General features: G+C 38.6%; 1 protein-coding gene across 3 annotated transcripts in view; it reads left to right on the plus strand.

Annotated features, from left to right (window-relative positions):
• The window catches only part of LOC117818367 (pikachurin), a 26,530-nt gene extending 16,609 nt beyond the window's left edge, over positions 1 to 9,921 (plus strand). The window contains exons 9-25 of one of the 3 annotated variants that reach the window (XM_034691220.1): positions 21 to 268; positions 508 to 695; positions 816 to 916; positions 998 to 1,098; positions 1,558 to 1,702; positions 1,893 to 2,082; positions 3,017 to 3,142; positions 3,542 to 3,785; positions 3,895 to 4,006; positions 4,767 to 4,883; positions 5,039 to 5,219; positions 5,654 to 5,677; positions 5,885 to 5,963; positions 6,123 to 6,266; positions 7,076 to 7,159; positions 8,160 to 8,263; positions 8,395 to 9,921. In XM_034691220.1, coding sequence (XP_034547111.1) covers positions 21 to 268; positions 508 to 695; positions 816 to 916; positions 998 to 1,098; positions 1,558 to 1,702; positions 1,893 to 2,082; positions 3,017 to 3,142; positions 3,542 to 3,785; positions 3,895 to 4,006; positions 4,767 to 4,883; positions 5,039 to 5,219; positions 5,654 to 5,677; positions 5,885 to 5,963; positions 6,123 to 6,266; positions 7,076 to 7,159; positions 8,160 to 8,263; positions 8,395 to 8,546 — 2,340 coding nt within the window. In that variant the 3' untranslated portion in view covers positions 8,547 to 9,921. The remainder of the gene's footprint in view (positions 1 to 20; positions 269 to 507; positions 696 to 815; positions 917 to 997; positions 1,099 to 1,557; positions 1,703 to 1,892; positions 2,083 to 3,016; positions 3,143 to 3,541; positions 3,786 to 3,894; positions 4,007 to 4,766; positions 4,884 to 5,038; positions 5,220 to 5,653; positions 5,678 to 5,884; positions 5,964 to 6,122; positions 6,267 to 7,075; positions 7,160 to 8,159; positions 8,264 to 8,394) is intronic. The other 2 variants (XM_034691218.1, XM_034691219.1) reach the window with 2 other exon arrangements.
• The last annotated feature ends 3,505 nt before the right edge of the window (positions 9,922 to 13,426 follow it).

Raw genomic sequence — 13,426 nt, forward strand, 5'->3', positions numbered from 1 at the left:
GTCCCCTCCGTTCTTCTCAGTTGAAGCCATTCCCAGGCATCAATCAGGACAACAAGAGGTCACAGCTGCGTTCACGTCCTGGTCCTCCGTCTGGTCGAAATGTTGTTTACCGAATGAACACTATTGCTCCACCAAACATAACAACCACTCCAGCTGCATCCACAACCTCAACAGTAATACCAGACTTCTCAGATCTCATTTTCTTAACCACAATAGAAACCAGTACTACCAAAATCACCACAACTACTGCCCCACCAACAACAACCAGGTAAGATGTAGTTCAAAATGTAGTAGCCTCTTTTCTTAAGTTGGACATTTTCAGGCATTTGACATTGAAGAAAAAAATAACGATGTATCAGGACATTTTTTTCTTTTTTTCTTTTTGTATATATCAATATATATATATATATATATATGTGTGTATTTATATATACTTTTTATTGTTTTCTTCATTTTTTTCTCAGAAAATTAAACAAACATGACTTTTTCTATTTCTGATCCACCTAGCAGCACTGTGCCTACCACCACAACCACCCCCACCATGTCCCCCTGGAAAGGTGAGGTACCTCGCGTGTACGACCTGACCTGTGATAATACAGTGTGTCCTCCCGACAGCTTCTGTCTCAGTGATTTCGACAGTGGGGGCTCACGCTGCCACTGTAACCTGGGACGAAGAGGAGACACTTGCACTGAGGGTGAGACAAGTGTAGTGTGATTCAGGGCTGTACACTTTGTGCTTAGATGCATCTAACAATCCCAACTTTCCCCCCTTCAATCATCACCCTGTCATCATTTAATCCTTGTTTTATCGGCAGTGATACCAGTGAACTTCCCCAGGTTCTATGGCTACTCTCACATAACGTTTGAACCCTTGAAGAACTCTTACCAGACGTTTCAGATCAGTTTAGAGTTCAAGGTAAAACAACAATGTGTTCTTGACTTGAGGATTTGTCTAAAAATGTGAAAAGATATATGAAATAGTTTCTTTGTTGTACAGGCAGACTCTGAGGACGGCTTGTTGCTTTACTGCGGGGAGAACGAACACGGACGTGGAGATTTCACCTCTTTGGCTCTGGTTCAAGGCACGCTGCACTACAGGTAAAAAAAACACTGATTAACCTTTGGTTTTAGATTTTAAGCATGGTTGGCAATATACAAAAACTACATTAAAGTTTAGTTAGCTATCATGTACTTTAAGTTAAAAGAAACATGTAGGTATAGGAATTGCTTTCTTTTTATGAAAAATAGGTGTTGAATGAACAATTTATTTATGAATGCATCTGTTAAACTGCTCTAGGGTCTAAGATTTATAAACACAACACTGATGAATTACTTATTGTGATTCATAATGCTGTCATCTATTAATGGGATCAGACCTTTCAAATGGAAAAAAATATATACCTTCAGGACCCAACTTGCAGATGAAGAATAGAAATACAATGTAGTGTGGATACACTTATTTCTGAATATAATGGGGGAATTAAAGATGTATTTAATTTCTTTTTTCTTGTCATAATGCTGTTTGTAACAACATAATAAATGCTGTGTCTTCTTCAGGTTTAACTGTGGTACAGGAGCTGCTCAAATAGTCAGTGAGAGCCTGATCGTTCTTGGACAGTGGCACACAGTCACCGTCTTCAGAGACGGCATGAGCGGCTGGCTGCGTATGGACAACGACACGCCCATTTCTGGGCGCTCACAGGTAACAAGGACACATGAAGGTGAAAGACAAAGATCCTTATAGTTATTGATATAACAGAGTTATAGCTTTCAGGATTGAAACAGATTGTTGACCATGGTCCCTTTCAGTCCATTAAGGTAGAAGTACAGACTTGAATTGTTTGTATAGTAGTTAAGGATCAAACCCATTTTGGTCCTCCTTGTTCTTTCAGGGTCAGTACACGAAGATTACTTTCCGCTCCCCGCTCTATTTGGGCGGAGCCCCGAATGCTTATTGGCTGGCCAGAGCGACGGGGACAAATCGTGGCTTTGCTGGCTGCATTCAGAGTCTGACCATCAACAACAAGGCCACAGACATCAGACCCTGGCCTCTGGGCAGAGCTCTGAGTGGAGCTGACATAGGTGAGGGAGTGCACAATGCTGTATATGTGTGCATTAATGGAATAAGTATTACTAAACTATAGCCATTGTAGCTAAAATTTGACTCTTGTCCATGTTACCCACGATTCACTGGTTCTCAGGTTTTTGTGCTCGGATATAAAGTTAAATGGGAGCTGTTTTGGGAAACAACTTGCTTTGGACGTATACAAACATTAATTTGTGAACATTAATATCTACATAAAAAAAGGGCAAATTTTTTATATACATTAGTTTTCACTCATTGGACAGTTAAGGCTGGTGTTATTTCCCTTTATCTAAGGAAATGTTAAAACAAACCATGATCCATTATATAACCATTCATCCTTTGGTTAAGGCATCCTTTAACTGCAACCCAAAACATAAATGTTAACAGGTTAATCTGGTTATTATAAGCGATGGCCAAAGTTGATAGTTTTGTTGTAGACCAGAATGTTTCCCAGCAAGAGCATTCATTAATGTCAGACTATCTCTTCCAGATATTTTGCAGAGCATGATTTCCTTGCCATAGCTTTTAGTAGTGAGTAATAAGTAAGGATTTATATTAAAGCCATGTTTACAAGAAAAGCCTCTGGATTGTGTAATGTACACTTTCTGTATTTCTCCAGTATTCACCTTAACCAAAGGCAACAATCACAGCTATCTGTCTGTCTATTATCCTGTGACATTCATGGCTTACATAATCTTTCTTTCACTTTCTGCCTGGTGTTTGAAATGAAAGCTTTTAACACGTTATTATCATGTCTTTTAGAAGTTCACACTTCCCCTTTTTTATTTTAACACCAAGTTACCAGGTAGAAATGTTCATGAAAAAAAATTCTAGCATTAAAACAGCTTTTTTCCCCCAAAATAAAATCATGTTTGTAGAGCTTTATGAATACATAAGTTTATCTGCCTATGCCTTATCACTGTGTGGCAGGTGAGTGCAGTGCCACAGTGTGCGACCTGGTCAGCTGTGCCAATGGCGGAGCCTGCTTTGCAAACCGTGCTGATGGCTACATCTGCCTGTGCCCACTGGGCTTCAGAGGAGCACTTTGTGAAGAGAGTGAGTCTTCTTTTACCTTTTTCTTGCACCTACATAAAAAACACACTCTTGTCTTGTTTACAAAAGGAGGTTTAGATTACTGTGAGAGAAGTAGAGTCAAATCCTTTTATGATTCTATCTTACCGGATGGCTGTCATAGATTGTCACACAGACCTTTAAAGGTAATTGCTTTAGCGGTTGAGTGCAATATGAAGGAAAATTGGTTGAAATGAAGATTATTATTTCTTTTATGGTGGTAGTGGGATTGATTGCATGTCAGACCAGCTTTTAGGGCAATATAACTCCCTTTCTCCCTCTCCATGTCCTCTCTTCTCTGTGCTCTCTTCTCAACTACTTCCTCCTCTTCAACATCTTAATGCTTCTCAAAACTCTCCTCACGTCTCCTCTTCCATTCTTTAGGTTTCACACTGTCCTCACCTCTCTTCAATGAGACAGTGTTTTCATATGCTATCATCCCGTGGCCTCAGTCCTCTCAGAGTTATTTGTCCTTTATGGAGTTTGAGCTGACGTTCAGGCCTTCGACACCTGATGGGACCCTGCTGTATAGCGATGATGCAGGCAGCGGTGACTTCCTGGCTATCAACCTGGTGGACCGATATGTGGAGTTCAGATTTGACTGTGGCTCTGGAGGAGCAACAATAAGGTAATAAACAGATATGGTATGGTTTAGTATGCCACTGCTCTCAGTCTTCTTTTCTTATGACAATCATATTCCAGATGGCTTATATTGTGAGTGTTGATCTGTGCTGCAGGAGTGAAGAGCAGATCAGTCTGGACACATGGCATGAGTTGAGGGTGTCTCGTACAGCAAAGAGTGGAATCCTCCAGGTGAACAGTCAGAGGCCAATGGAAGGAATCGCTGAGGTATGTTGAAGCTGTGCTGTTTAAAGATGTGTTGTGTCTTGTTTGAACAGAAGGGGGCAGAAAAACTTCACAGCAAACCCAGCAACTGGGTCTTGACAAGCTGTGATGTCCTTCTTTTCAGGAACATTTGCCTCTTTCAAAAGCAGCAAAGCAACATAAGGTTCCTCTGGAGTCATTTGTTGAATGGCTGTCCATCATACTCAACTTAATCCACTAATCCCATATTATGCTTGAAAGGGAGATTTTTTTAATTCGCATAAAGCTTTTATCTTTAAAATGTTTGTATCTTCTTAATCTAACATTGTTGTCATGTTTAACTGGATGGTTATTATCACCTTGTACACCACAACATTGTATATCTTAGTAAGGGTACTTGTGTAATTTATTGTCAAATATTTATTTTTTTTTGCAGTGAAATTAACTGTCTACCTGGGACAAAAATGCAATTTTCCACAGTAACTTATAGTGACAAATCAAGGCAAATGCCAGCATACACCATGTCTTCATCTCTGTTAAGTGAGTTTGGAAGGATATCAAACATTTCAATCAAACATATTATTTCTCACACAGGGCAGGACGACGCTCTAGGTGTATCATTATAAAATTATGTATTTAACAAAGGAAAATATGTCTTTAAACTCTCTATATAGCATTTAAAAGTATCTTACCGGTAAAATATGTATGACTTCAAGCTTGATATGCATACGCATTAACATGACGACATAAACGGTTGAATGGTATTAATGTATTTTCATTTCAGGGAGCTTTCACTCAGATCAAGTGCAGCTCCCCTCTGTATGTTGGTGGAGTACCAGAATATGATAAAACAAAGAAGACAGCCGGTGTGAAAAAGCCCTTCACTGGAATTATTCAGAAGGTATGACTGTTATTCACATATTATCTAACACCTGTAACATTCAATCCAGAGTTTTCGATAAAAAATGTTCAGCTAAGACACTCGCATTGTACCCCTCCTCTTGCTTTCTTCTCCCTCTCACCTCTATCTGTTGCTTTTTCTTTTCACCTTCTCAGCTGATACTCAATGATCGCACCATCCCAATAACATCGGGCTCGGCTGGTGGCGTTAATGTAGCAAACTCGGCACATCCATGTGTGGAAAGTCCCTGTGCCAATGGAGGGACCTGCAGGCCAAAGTGGGACACTTATGAATGTGACTGCCCACTTGGGTATGATGGAAGACACTGCCAGAAAGGTCAGTTTGAATTTCTATGTATTTTACAGTACTGGCTTGTGTGTTAGCATAAAGAAAAATGTTCCAGTGCTTTCTTAATGATGCTGTCCTGTCTGTTAAATTACCATACATACTATGGAGGGTACAGTTATATTATGGGTGTATTTTGAATGTCTGTATTTTGCACTGTAATTTATATTGACAAAGTAAATGGAATTAGTATATGCACTAAAAAAGAAAAGAGATGAGAATTGAAAAGAAGTTAGTGACAGCCATAGCTTTCATGTCTGTGTATTATGTGGCTCTAACCATGTGACATGATGTTTGTCTTCTCCCAGATTAAATGTGCCTTTTTTTTTGGTCATCATATAATGTCATATAAGATGATACATTAGACAAGCTAATCCTTTAAGTCTGTCTATGCCTTCTCTGTTTTTAATGCATTCACTGAACAGAGTGTGGGAATTACTGTCTGAACAGTAAGTTTTCTTTTATGAATTAAACTAGAAAATATCAACAATCTGCTCATAATTATAGTCACAGAAACTACATTTATTTCCCCCTTGAATCATAGAATCAGTTTTCATCTTTCTGCTTAGTCTAAATATAAATGTTTATGCTGCCACCTTGTGATGATTTTCTCATGGATTGAAGTTAATACAATACTTTTTTTTCCTTTTGCTCAGCTGTGACTGAGGCTATTGAAATCCCTCAGTTCATTGGCAGAAGTTACCTCACATATGACAACAGAGATATTCTGAAAAGGTTGGTTTGAAACAAGAGATGGTTTTGCGTGTCATACATGATAATTTAGTCATCAGTCTCCCACCACACATGAAGTTTGTTCCCAACACAGCGAACATCCTTGTTTAAGTCATGTTTGTGATACATATTTAATGACTGCATTTGTAATTTTTCTGTCAGGGTGTCTGGGTCCAGGACCAACCTCTTCATGCGTTTTAAAAGCACAGCAAAAGATGGCCTGTTGCTATGGCGAGGAGACAGTCCAATGAGACCCAACAGTGACTTCCTCTCCATGGGGCTCCAGGATGGCGCTCTGATTTTCAGGTATTTCACTTAAACTCAAACTTCAAACTCAAATCTGATTGCTACATAGATAAATAAAACACAAAAGCACAATAATAAAATATTATGCTTTATATGAAAAAAATGTATGTTATGTATTACAAATAAATAATTAAACCAATGTCTAAACAGATGTCCATGACAATCTTTAAAACCTGAGCTTAGGTTTGGTAAAACAAAATGATTGAATTCTCAGAGCCATTGAACTGCAGACATTTCTTACAATAGGTGGTATTAAAAAAGTATTGACCAAAGTATTGAATTTTGCTTCAACAAATATTTTGCTTTCACCACACCATATGGATCTATGAAGCATAACTCTTATGAGACCATTATGACATAGGATTATAATCTCTGTAAGCCTGCATTGATTGTGTGCTGACAACCACCAGAGAGCAATATGGTGCAATGTACACTATACTGTACAATAAAAAGACATACTGACTCCATCTCAACTTGATGAGGAAACATTTATTTAAGAATACATATTGCAATTACTTATGTAATCAAAAATGTAATTTGTTTTATTATAAGACGTCAAAGATATTTGTTCACTCTTTATGTAAACACTAGGGTTCGATTGGAAATTGTACGGTCCTGCTTGCTTTTTGTTTTGTTTTGTTTTTTAAACTCAGCAAAAAATGAATGCTATTTTAAAGAGAAGATTAATTAAAGTCTGGTCATGACCTGGAAAAGAAGAAAGATGAATCTTGTCACTGTACACAAACATGAACCCAATGAACCATGTATAACTTTAGACATTCTTGGTATGTGTTTGCATATTTCTCCAGCTTCAACTTGGGCAGTGGTGCAGCTAACATTGCCGTCAACGGGACTTTTAATGACGGGAAGTGGCACAGAGTCAAAGCTGTGAGGTAAGCTCTAAAATAACCGTGTTTTACTTTGACTTGATTTAACAAATCCGACAGTACAGCTTCCTCAGTGGATTTCATTGTCCACTTGGGAGTAGTAGAGCAAACTGTGAACATTAAAACTGACATATTATTGCCTCATAAAGTTGATATGGTAGTATGTATGAAAATGGTTGGCTATGTATCACCCAGTAGACCATTAAAGCTCCTTCTAAAGCTTTATTTTAAATGTATAACATGCAAGTTACAATGAATATCTGCAATAAGCAGGGGCAGCCTCAGAGGGGTGGCCAGTGGTGGCATGGGATCCCCTTAAATCTGGCCATTTGCCTCGATAGAGGCAGGACTTGTGGAAATCAACTAATCAGGCTGTGTTGCAACACTTGCTAGTAGCTTTACTGTATTTAGAGTTCAGTGTAGCAGATACATGTTTTTGTACTTTAAATTGCAACTTTGGTCATAAATCCTCTTCAGTCACTGAAGACCATCAACAAGGAAGATTTAAATGTTGCAATACAGTTGTGTTACTTTTGCAAGTAAAAATAGAAACAGGAGTACAACATATTTTTGGTACTTCAATGTAAACAGTCAAAGTAGCTATAAGTGGAGAAAGACAGGGTGAATAAATAACATTTATTTATGTGCGTGTTCATATACCTGGCCCTATATAAGCCGTACCTCAGTTGGGCTAGTACATCACTGTCCTACAGCATGACGTCACTTTGTCTGACACCTACCCTGCGGCAGGATGAACAATCGTATGGCGTGACTGTATAGGAATAATCAATATTGTTGTACATGGTCTAATCTGCTTTCGTAGGATGTACAGAGGTCTGAATCTCGACATCAGTCTGTTCATTGCCAGTTTCAAAGCCTTCAAAGGGGCTTTGGGGTGTGAGCCTTATGACGCTGAAACAGAACATTATTTTAAAACCAAAACAAGAGCTTAAACATATGTAAACTAAAATAATGTACAGCCTAACATTACCATGTTTCTCTTCAGGGATGGTCAGTCAGGAAAGCTCACAGTGGATGACTATGGAGCAAAAACAGGCAGGTCACTTGGAAAGATGAGACAACTCAACATTAATGGACCCTTATATGTTGGTATGTGGAGCTCTCAACTCATAATCCCACAAATCCTCTATGCACTAAAGATTAAAAAGCACATTCAATGTCTACACTTCTGAAATTTTCTGGCTCTTAATATCTGCTTGTTCTCTGTTCCCTCCCTGAAGGTGGTATGAAAGAGATTGCCCTCCATACAAACAGACAATACATTGGGGGCTTGGTGGGCTGCGTGTCCCACTTCACACTCTCCACTGATTATCACCTAGCTCTGGTGGAGGACGCTGCAGACGGCAAGAACATCAACACCTGCTCCAACTAGAGGATGGCTTCAACGCATTAACTGGAGTGAACACCTCATCCAGCTGACTTGAAAAGACTCACCAGAAGTAAATGAGTGAAAACTGAAACAAATCAATATTGGTCTTCTAAGTAAGGGCCAGTAGTATTAACTCAAACTGGAACAACACTATCATTTTGAGTCTCAAGAACATTGAAGTGGCTCCTGTGTGCAAAGTTTGCAAAACAACGCCAACCTGCCAAGCTGTATTTATCGTTCTAAAATTCATGACTCGTTGAATTGTTCTGTAAAATGTGTTGACACATGAAAACAGGAAAAAAGGATGATATTACAAAGCACAAATACTCTGAAGAATAGAACTAGGCATTATTGAAAATGAGGTCTTTTAAAAACCCGTAGGACATTTTTTGTCAGGGAATGATTTCAATTGTATCTTTATTTTTCATTGTAAATCCGTATTTGATTGCTGGAAGAACCAGGCTATCCTAGGGATCAGCAGCAACAAGTTTTTCATGAACCTGACCTAGATGCAGCTAGCAGAGATCAATGTCTTTATAGAGGATTTTGGTTTTGGTCCTAGAAGACTTCTATTGTATTTTTTTTTATTTGTGTAGCATTTTTACTCTTGTTTGTGATGTGCTATCAGTCTGTAGGCTAAACTTTTTAAAGGTTTGAATTTCAGGTTTTTTGAATGGTTGTTAGTTTTGAAAGGTGAGGATGCCAGCCACACACAACATTTCCTTCTTCTTATTTTAGTTTACATGCTCCTTTAATTGGAACTCTCACAACCCAGTCACAAGAAAGTCTGACCTCGACATGGTGAAGCAGATCAGATCGTGGAGAAATCAGGTGTGACTGTTGCTTACTATCACACAAACCACAGTGCTGTTGACTACAAATTCAGATGCATTAAGCTATGTTTTCTTAAAAAGAGACGAGTTCTCTATTTAAATATAGTAATAGTGCTTTACCATGCCAAAGCTCTACTTTTAAATGGACATTCTCTGAATGTGTCATCTATTCTGCGATGTTCAAATTGTACGTGCTTGATTTAAATGTTGTTGCCCACCAAAAAGTGAAACCAAACTGTAATGAGAGGGTTTGCCTGTGAGAGCTTACCCTAGTTTTAAAGTTTGAACACCATTTCAGTGATCAAATGTCAGTTTTTATGAGTTTATATCATTAAAGTATGTAAAGTGCGTCAAGTGTGGAAAGCCTTTAAAATAAGGTGGATCCAGTGGAAGCCACCACTTATTTGTTGACTGTGACTGAATGTGATCTAATCACTTGTGTTTGGATTGATTGTCAACATATAATATGTAACCCATGTTGGCTGTACGCATTTTATGAAACAGACTTATTGAATAGCTTTTCACAATAGACTTTAGGAAAATGATGGTTTAGCGTCTGTGATGTCAGCCCACGTTTCTGAAGATTTTACAGTTTATGCTGCCATCTTAATACCAAGATTTCGGTTTAAGGACTGACTCTGTGCAGATGGAACAAGATGAGAAGACAGGAACTACCCCGGCTGAGTGTGTGCATCTAAAAAGTATGACTACTCAAGCCTTAATATTCGTTAAATAACCTAAAAATTAACATTATTAACATCTGGTCTTGAGGATGTATTTATAGTTGTAGTTTTTATGATAAAAAGTTGACTGTAGGCACACTTAAAAATACACATTCACATGTTTACAGTCACCTCCCACTGAAGTAGAAATATGATGAGCTTGACAGCACAGGACTTAATGTGTGGAAAAATATGGCTGTGTTTCTTTCTTATATCAATGTGCGAGATAGTTTGTTGTGTTTGTTACTGAACTTGGAGAACTATGCCAACTGTCTGACAAAAACTAGACTCTGGCAATACATGCTAGCAAACTAGCGTGCTGATTATTCAATAAGTTGCTAAATAACATTGTCATGCTTTTTCATCAATTGTAGTGTTCTACATTTTTGGAGGGAATACACACTGAGGTCTCTGTTTCATCTGATCAGTTCAGGTGAAAGAGATGCAAGAGTGGTGTAGCTTGATGACAGGAGTAATGTTAAAATTACAGTGGCCAGGGAATGTTAAATGAGTCTGCCCTTGACTCTGACATTAGGGATGACAAAAGCAAGCTTTTGGAATGGGAGAGGAGTGTTAGTGTGGTTGAGCATCACCTTGTTTCCACCTCCTGAGTGGAGGTTCTATGGGGGCAGCAGTGAAAGCCTGGTGCTAGCACAAGCTGCAGGGCTAATTAAAATCCATAGCTAACACACGCTGTGTTCTTAGAACTTGGCACTGAGCAGAGTCAGCTAGATTGCTAACAGAGATCATAAACTGGAGGTAGCTAGACTTAGCAGTGGTTACTTTAGCTACCTGACTCTGTCTGTTGTCAAACTCTGAGCAACAGAAAGTCAGACATTTTGATATGATTGTAAGATAATGGCATAAATTTGGTAAGTTACAGGGTTCATACTAGAACAAACTCTTCATCTGATTGAATCCAAATGTTGTCAGCATATAAAAGACACATCAAAGATGAAAAGTTATCATTCACAATGTTCAATCTTCTCCAAATGTTACAAGTGTGATAAGAGCCCCAAACACAACCAAATTCAAACATCTGCCCTTAGTCACAGCATGATGTTTAAAGGTGACATATCACGCTTTTTTCATCAAAATATATTGTTCTAAGAGGTCCCCAAAACATGTCTTTAAAGTTTATGCTCAAAAAAAACACTTTGAAATCAGATTTTGACATGCCTGAAAATCCCTCTTCTTCAGCCCTGCTCAGAACGGTCGGTTTTCTCTCTGACCACGCCCCCTCAGGAAGTGGATTTCCCCCTGGCTGTCCAGCAAGTTGATCTAATGTTTACATGTTAGCTGAATATACACGGCTGCTCACAGACCCGCGTTACTTCGACCCTCTAAATCTGATCCAGAATCTGATCCTGACGGACAGGCGCCTGCATCAGGTCCTTTCTGAACGATTGGTCACAGATTTAGTGTTTTCTTGTTGTTTTATTTATCAGTATGTCGACGTGTGTCTTGTAACATGTAGCTATGTGGCTATGCTAACTAGTGCTAGCACTTATCCATGATAAATAAAAATCATCCTCTAGATCTTCAAATCTGCAGACGTGGGGAGTAAAACCGACCTCTGCCAGAAAGGCAGCAGGACCTCTCTGAACCATTGGTCACAGATTTTGTGTTTTCCTGCTGTTTTATTTGTCAGTATATAGACGTGTGTCTTGGTACACGGCTACGAACATGTAGCTATGTGGCTATGCTAACTAGCGCTAGCACTTTTCTATGAAAAATAAAAATCATCCACTAGATCTTCAAATCTGCAGACGTGGGGAGTAAAATCAACTTTTGTGTTCATTAAGACAGCCTACAACTAGCATGCCTCCCTCCTAAGCTCCTTATTAGCACACGTGTGCAGGTAATGAAAAACGGAGGAGGGGTTGAGTTGTATTTTATACAGTCTATGGGCTGAACAAGCTCCGAGCTCTGACTATGTGACAGACCGGATATTGTTGTGACGTAACAGAAAAGTCTGAAACGGCTCGTTTCACACACATTTACAGAAAGGTGTAGAAATCAGAACAGGGGCAGAATGGATTTTTTTAATTTTTGGGTTTTTTTTAGACATGCCAGGGAAACACATTTCAGGTAGAGAACCATTAAAAAGTTGATTTTGCATGATATGTCACCTTTAACAATTTTATTTACTATTAACTTCTCACGCTTTGTTTAACATATCCACTTTAAATGTTGTGAGAAATGCTTTAAGATCTTTAAGATGCTGTATTGTCAAAACCTTGAATTTTCATTGAAGAGTTAGTCCCAGCTACAAGGAAAATGTTGATGTCCTGAGTACATCTAGAGGTGTACATCAATTTTCTCAGAGTCAAAGCACCATGTTGTGGAAATAGGCCATACTGATGCTTTTGTGCAATGATCAATCTGCTCCAAATTTCACAGGTTTGATGACAGTCAAAGGATGATAAGATCTACATTCACGCTCCCGTCTGAAAATAAGCTTTCTTATGTCTTATTTCTTATTTCTTACTGGATATATTTCAAAAAATCTCACTACATTCAGTTAAGTTCATGACTGGTGACGTGTATCTCCTGATCACTGTTCAGTCAGGTTTTTATATTAAGAAGAAAATGTCTTGCTTTCATTCAGCACGCAGCTCCATCTTATTATTGTAATCATGCCAGTAATTAGAATTCTCCTTGTGATGTAAGTTGTGTATGGCTAATTGGTAACCTATATCTTGTCTCTCCTTTGTGCAGCTTCAGTAACACCACCATATCTTCGTAGCTCTTACCAACTCATTTCCACAATGCTAATGAGCAGATGGCACATTTAAATGAGCACCGAGTGTCGCTCAGTGGAATTTAATATTGAATTTGGTTCGATTGTTCTGCTGCTGTTGTTGTTCTGTCCTGTCACGAATTAACTAAAGACATGTACAAAAATGCAAGCACAAACAAATACACAAGACAACATGACACATGGGTGGCATGTTCTTCTATCCCAGCAAAACAGCGTTTAATGCACTCCCAATCATTCACATTCAGATAAGATCAGAGCTTACTGATCCACTCCAGCATCTATCCTTCTCATTTAGCTAAAACCGTTCAGTTATATTGAGGTCATTCATATTTTATCACAGTTCTGGGTCAAAGGTAACCTCTGAAAGCTTCTAAATCTGCCGTATTCAATTCATTTGTGATAAGGATCCTGTACTGTAACTAATGGCTTCTAATGTGATTTTATCTATTCATAATGTATGTCCTCTTTATCAATGCTGCGGCTAGAGCGGTTACCTAACCTGTAGCCTAACCCTAATCCCTTTCTCTCTAAGAATATTAATATCCATTTGAACACCAAATCAAA

This window comes from Notolabrus celidotus, chromosome 9 (assembly GCF_009762535.1).
Source record: "Notolabrus celidotus isolate fNotCel1 chromosome 9, fNotCel1.pri, whole genome shotgun sequence".
Taxonomy (NCBI): domain Eukaryota; kingdom Metazoa; phylum Chordata; class Actinopteri; order Labriformes; family Labridae; genus Notolabrus; species Notolabrus celidotus.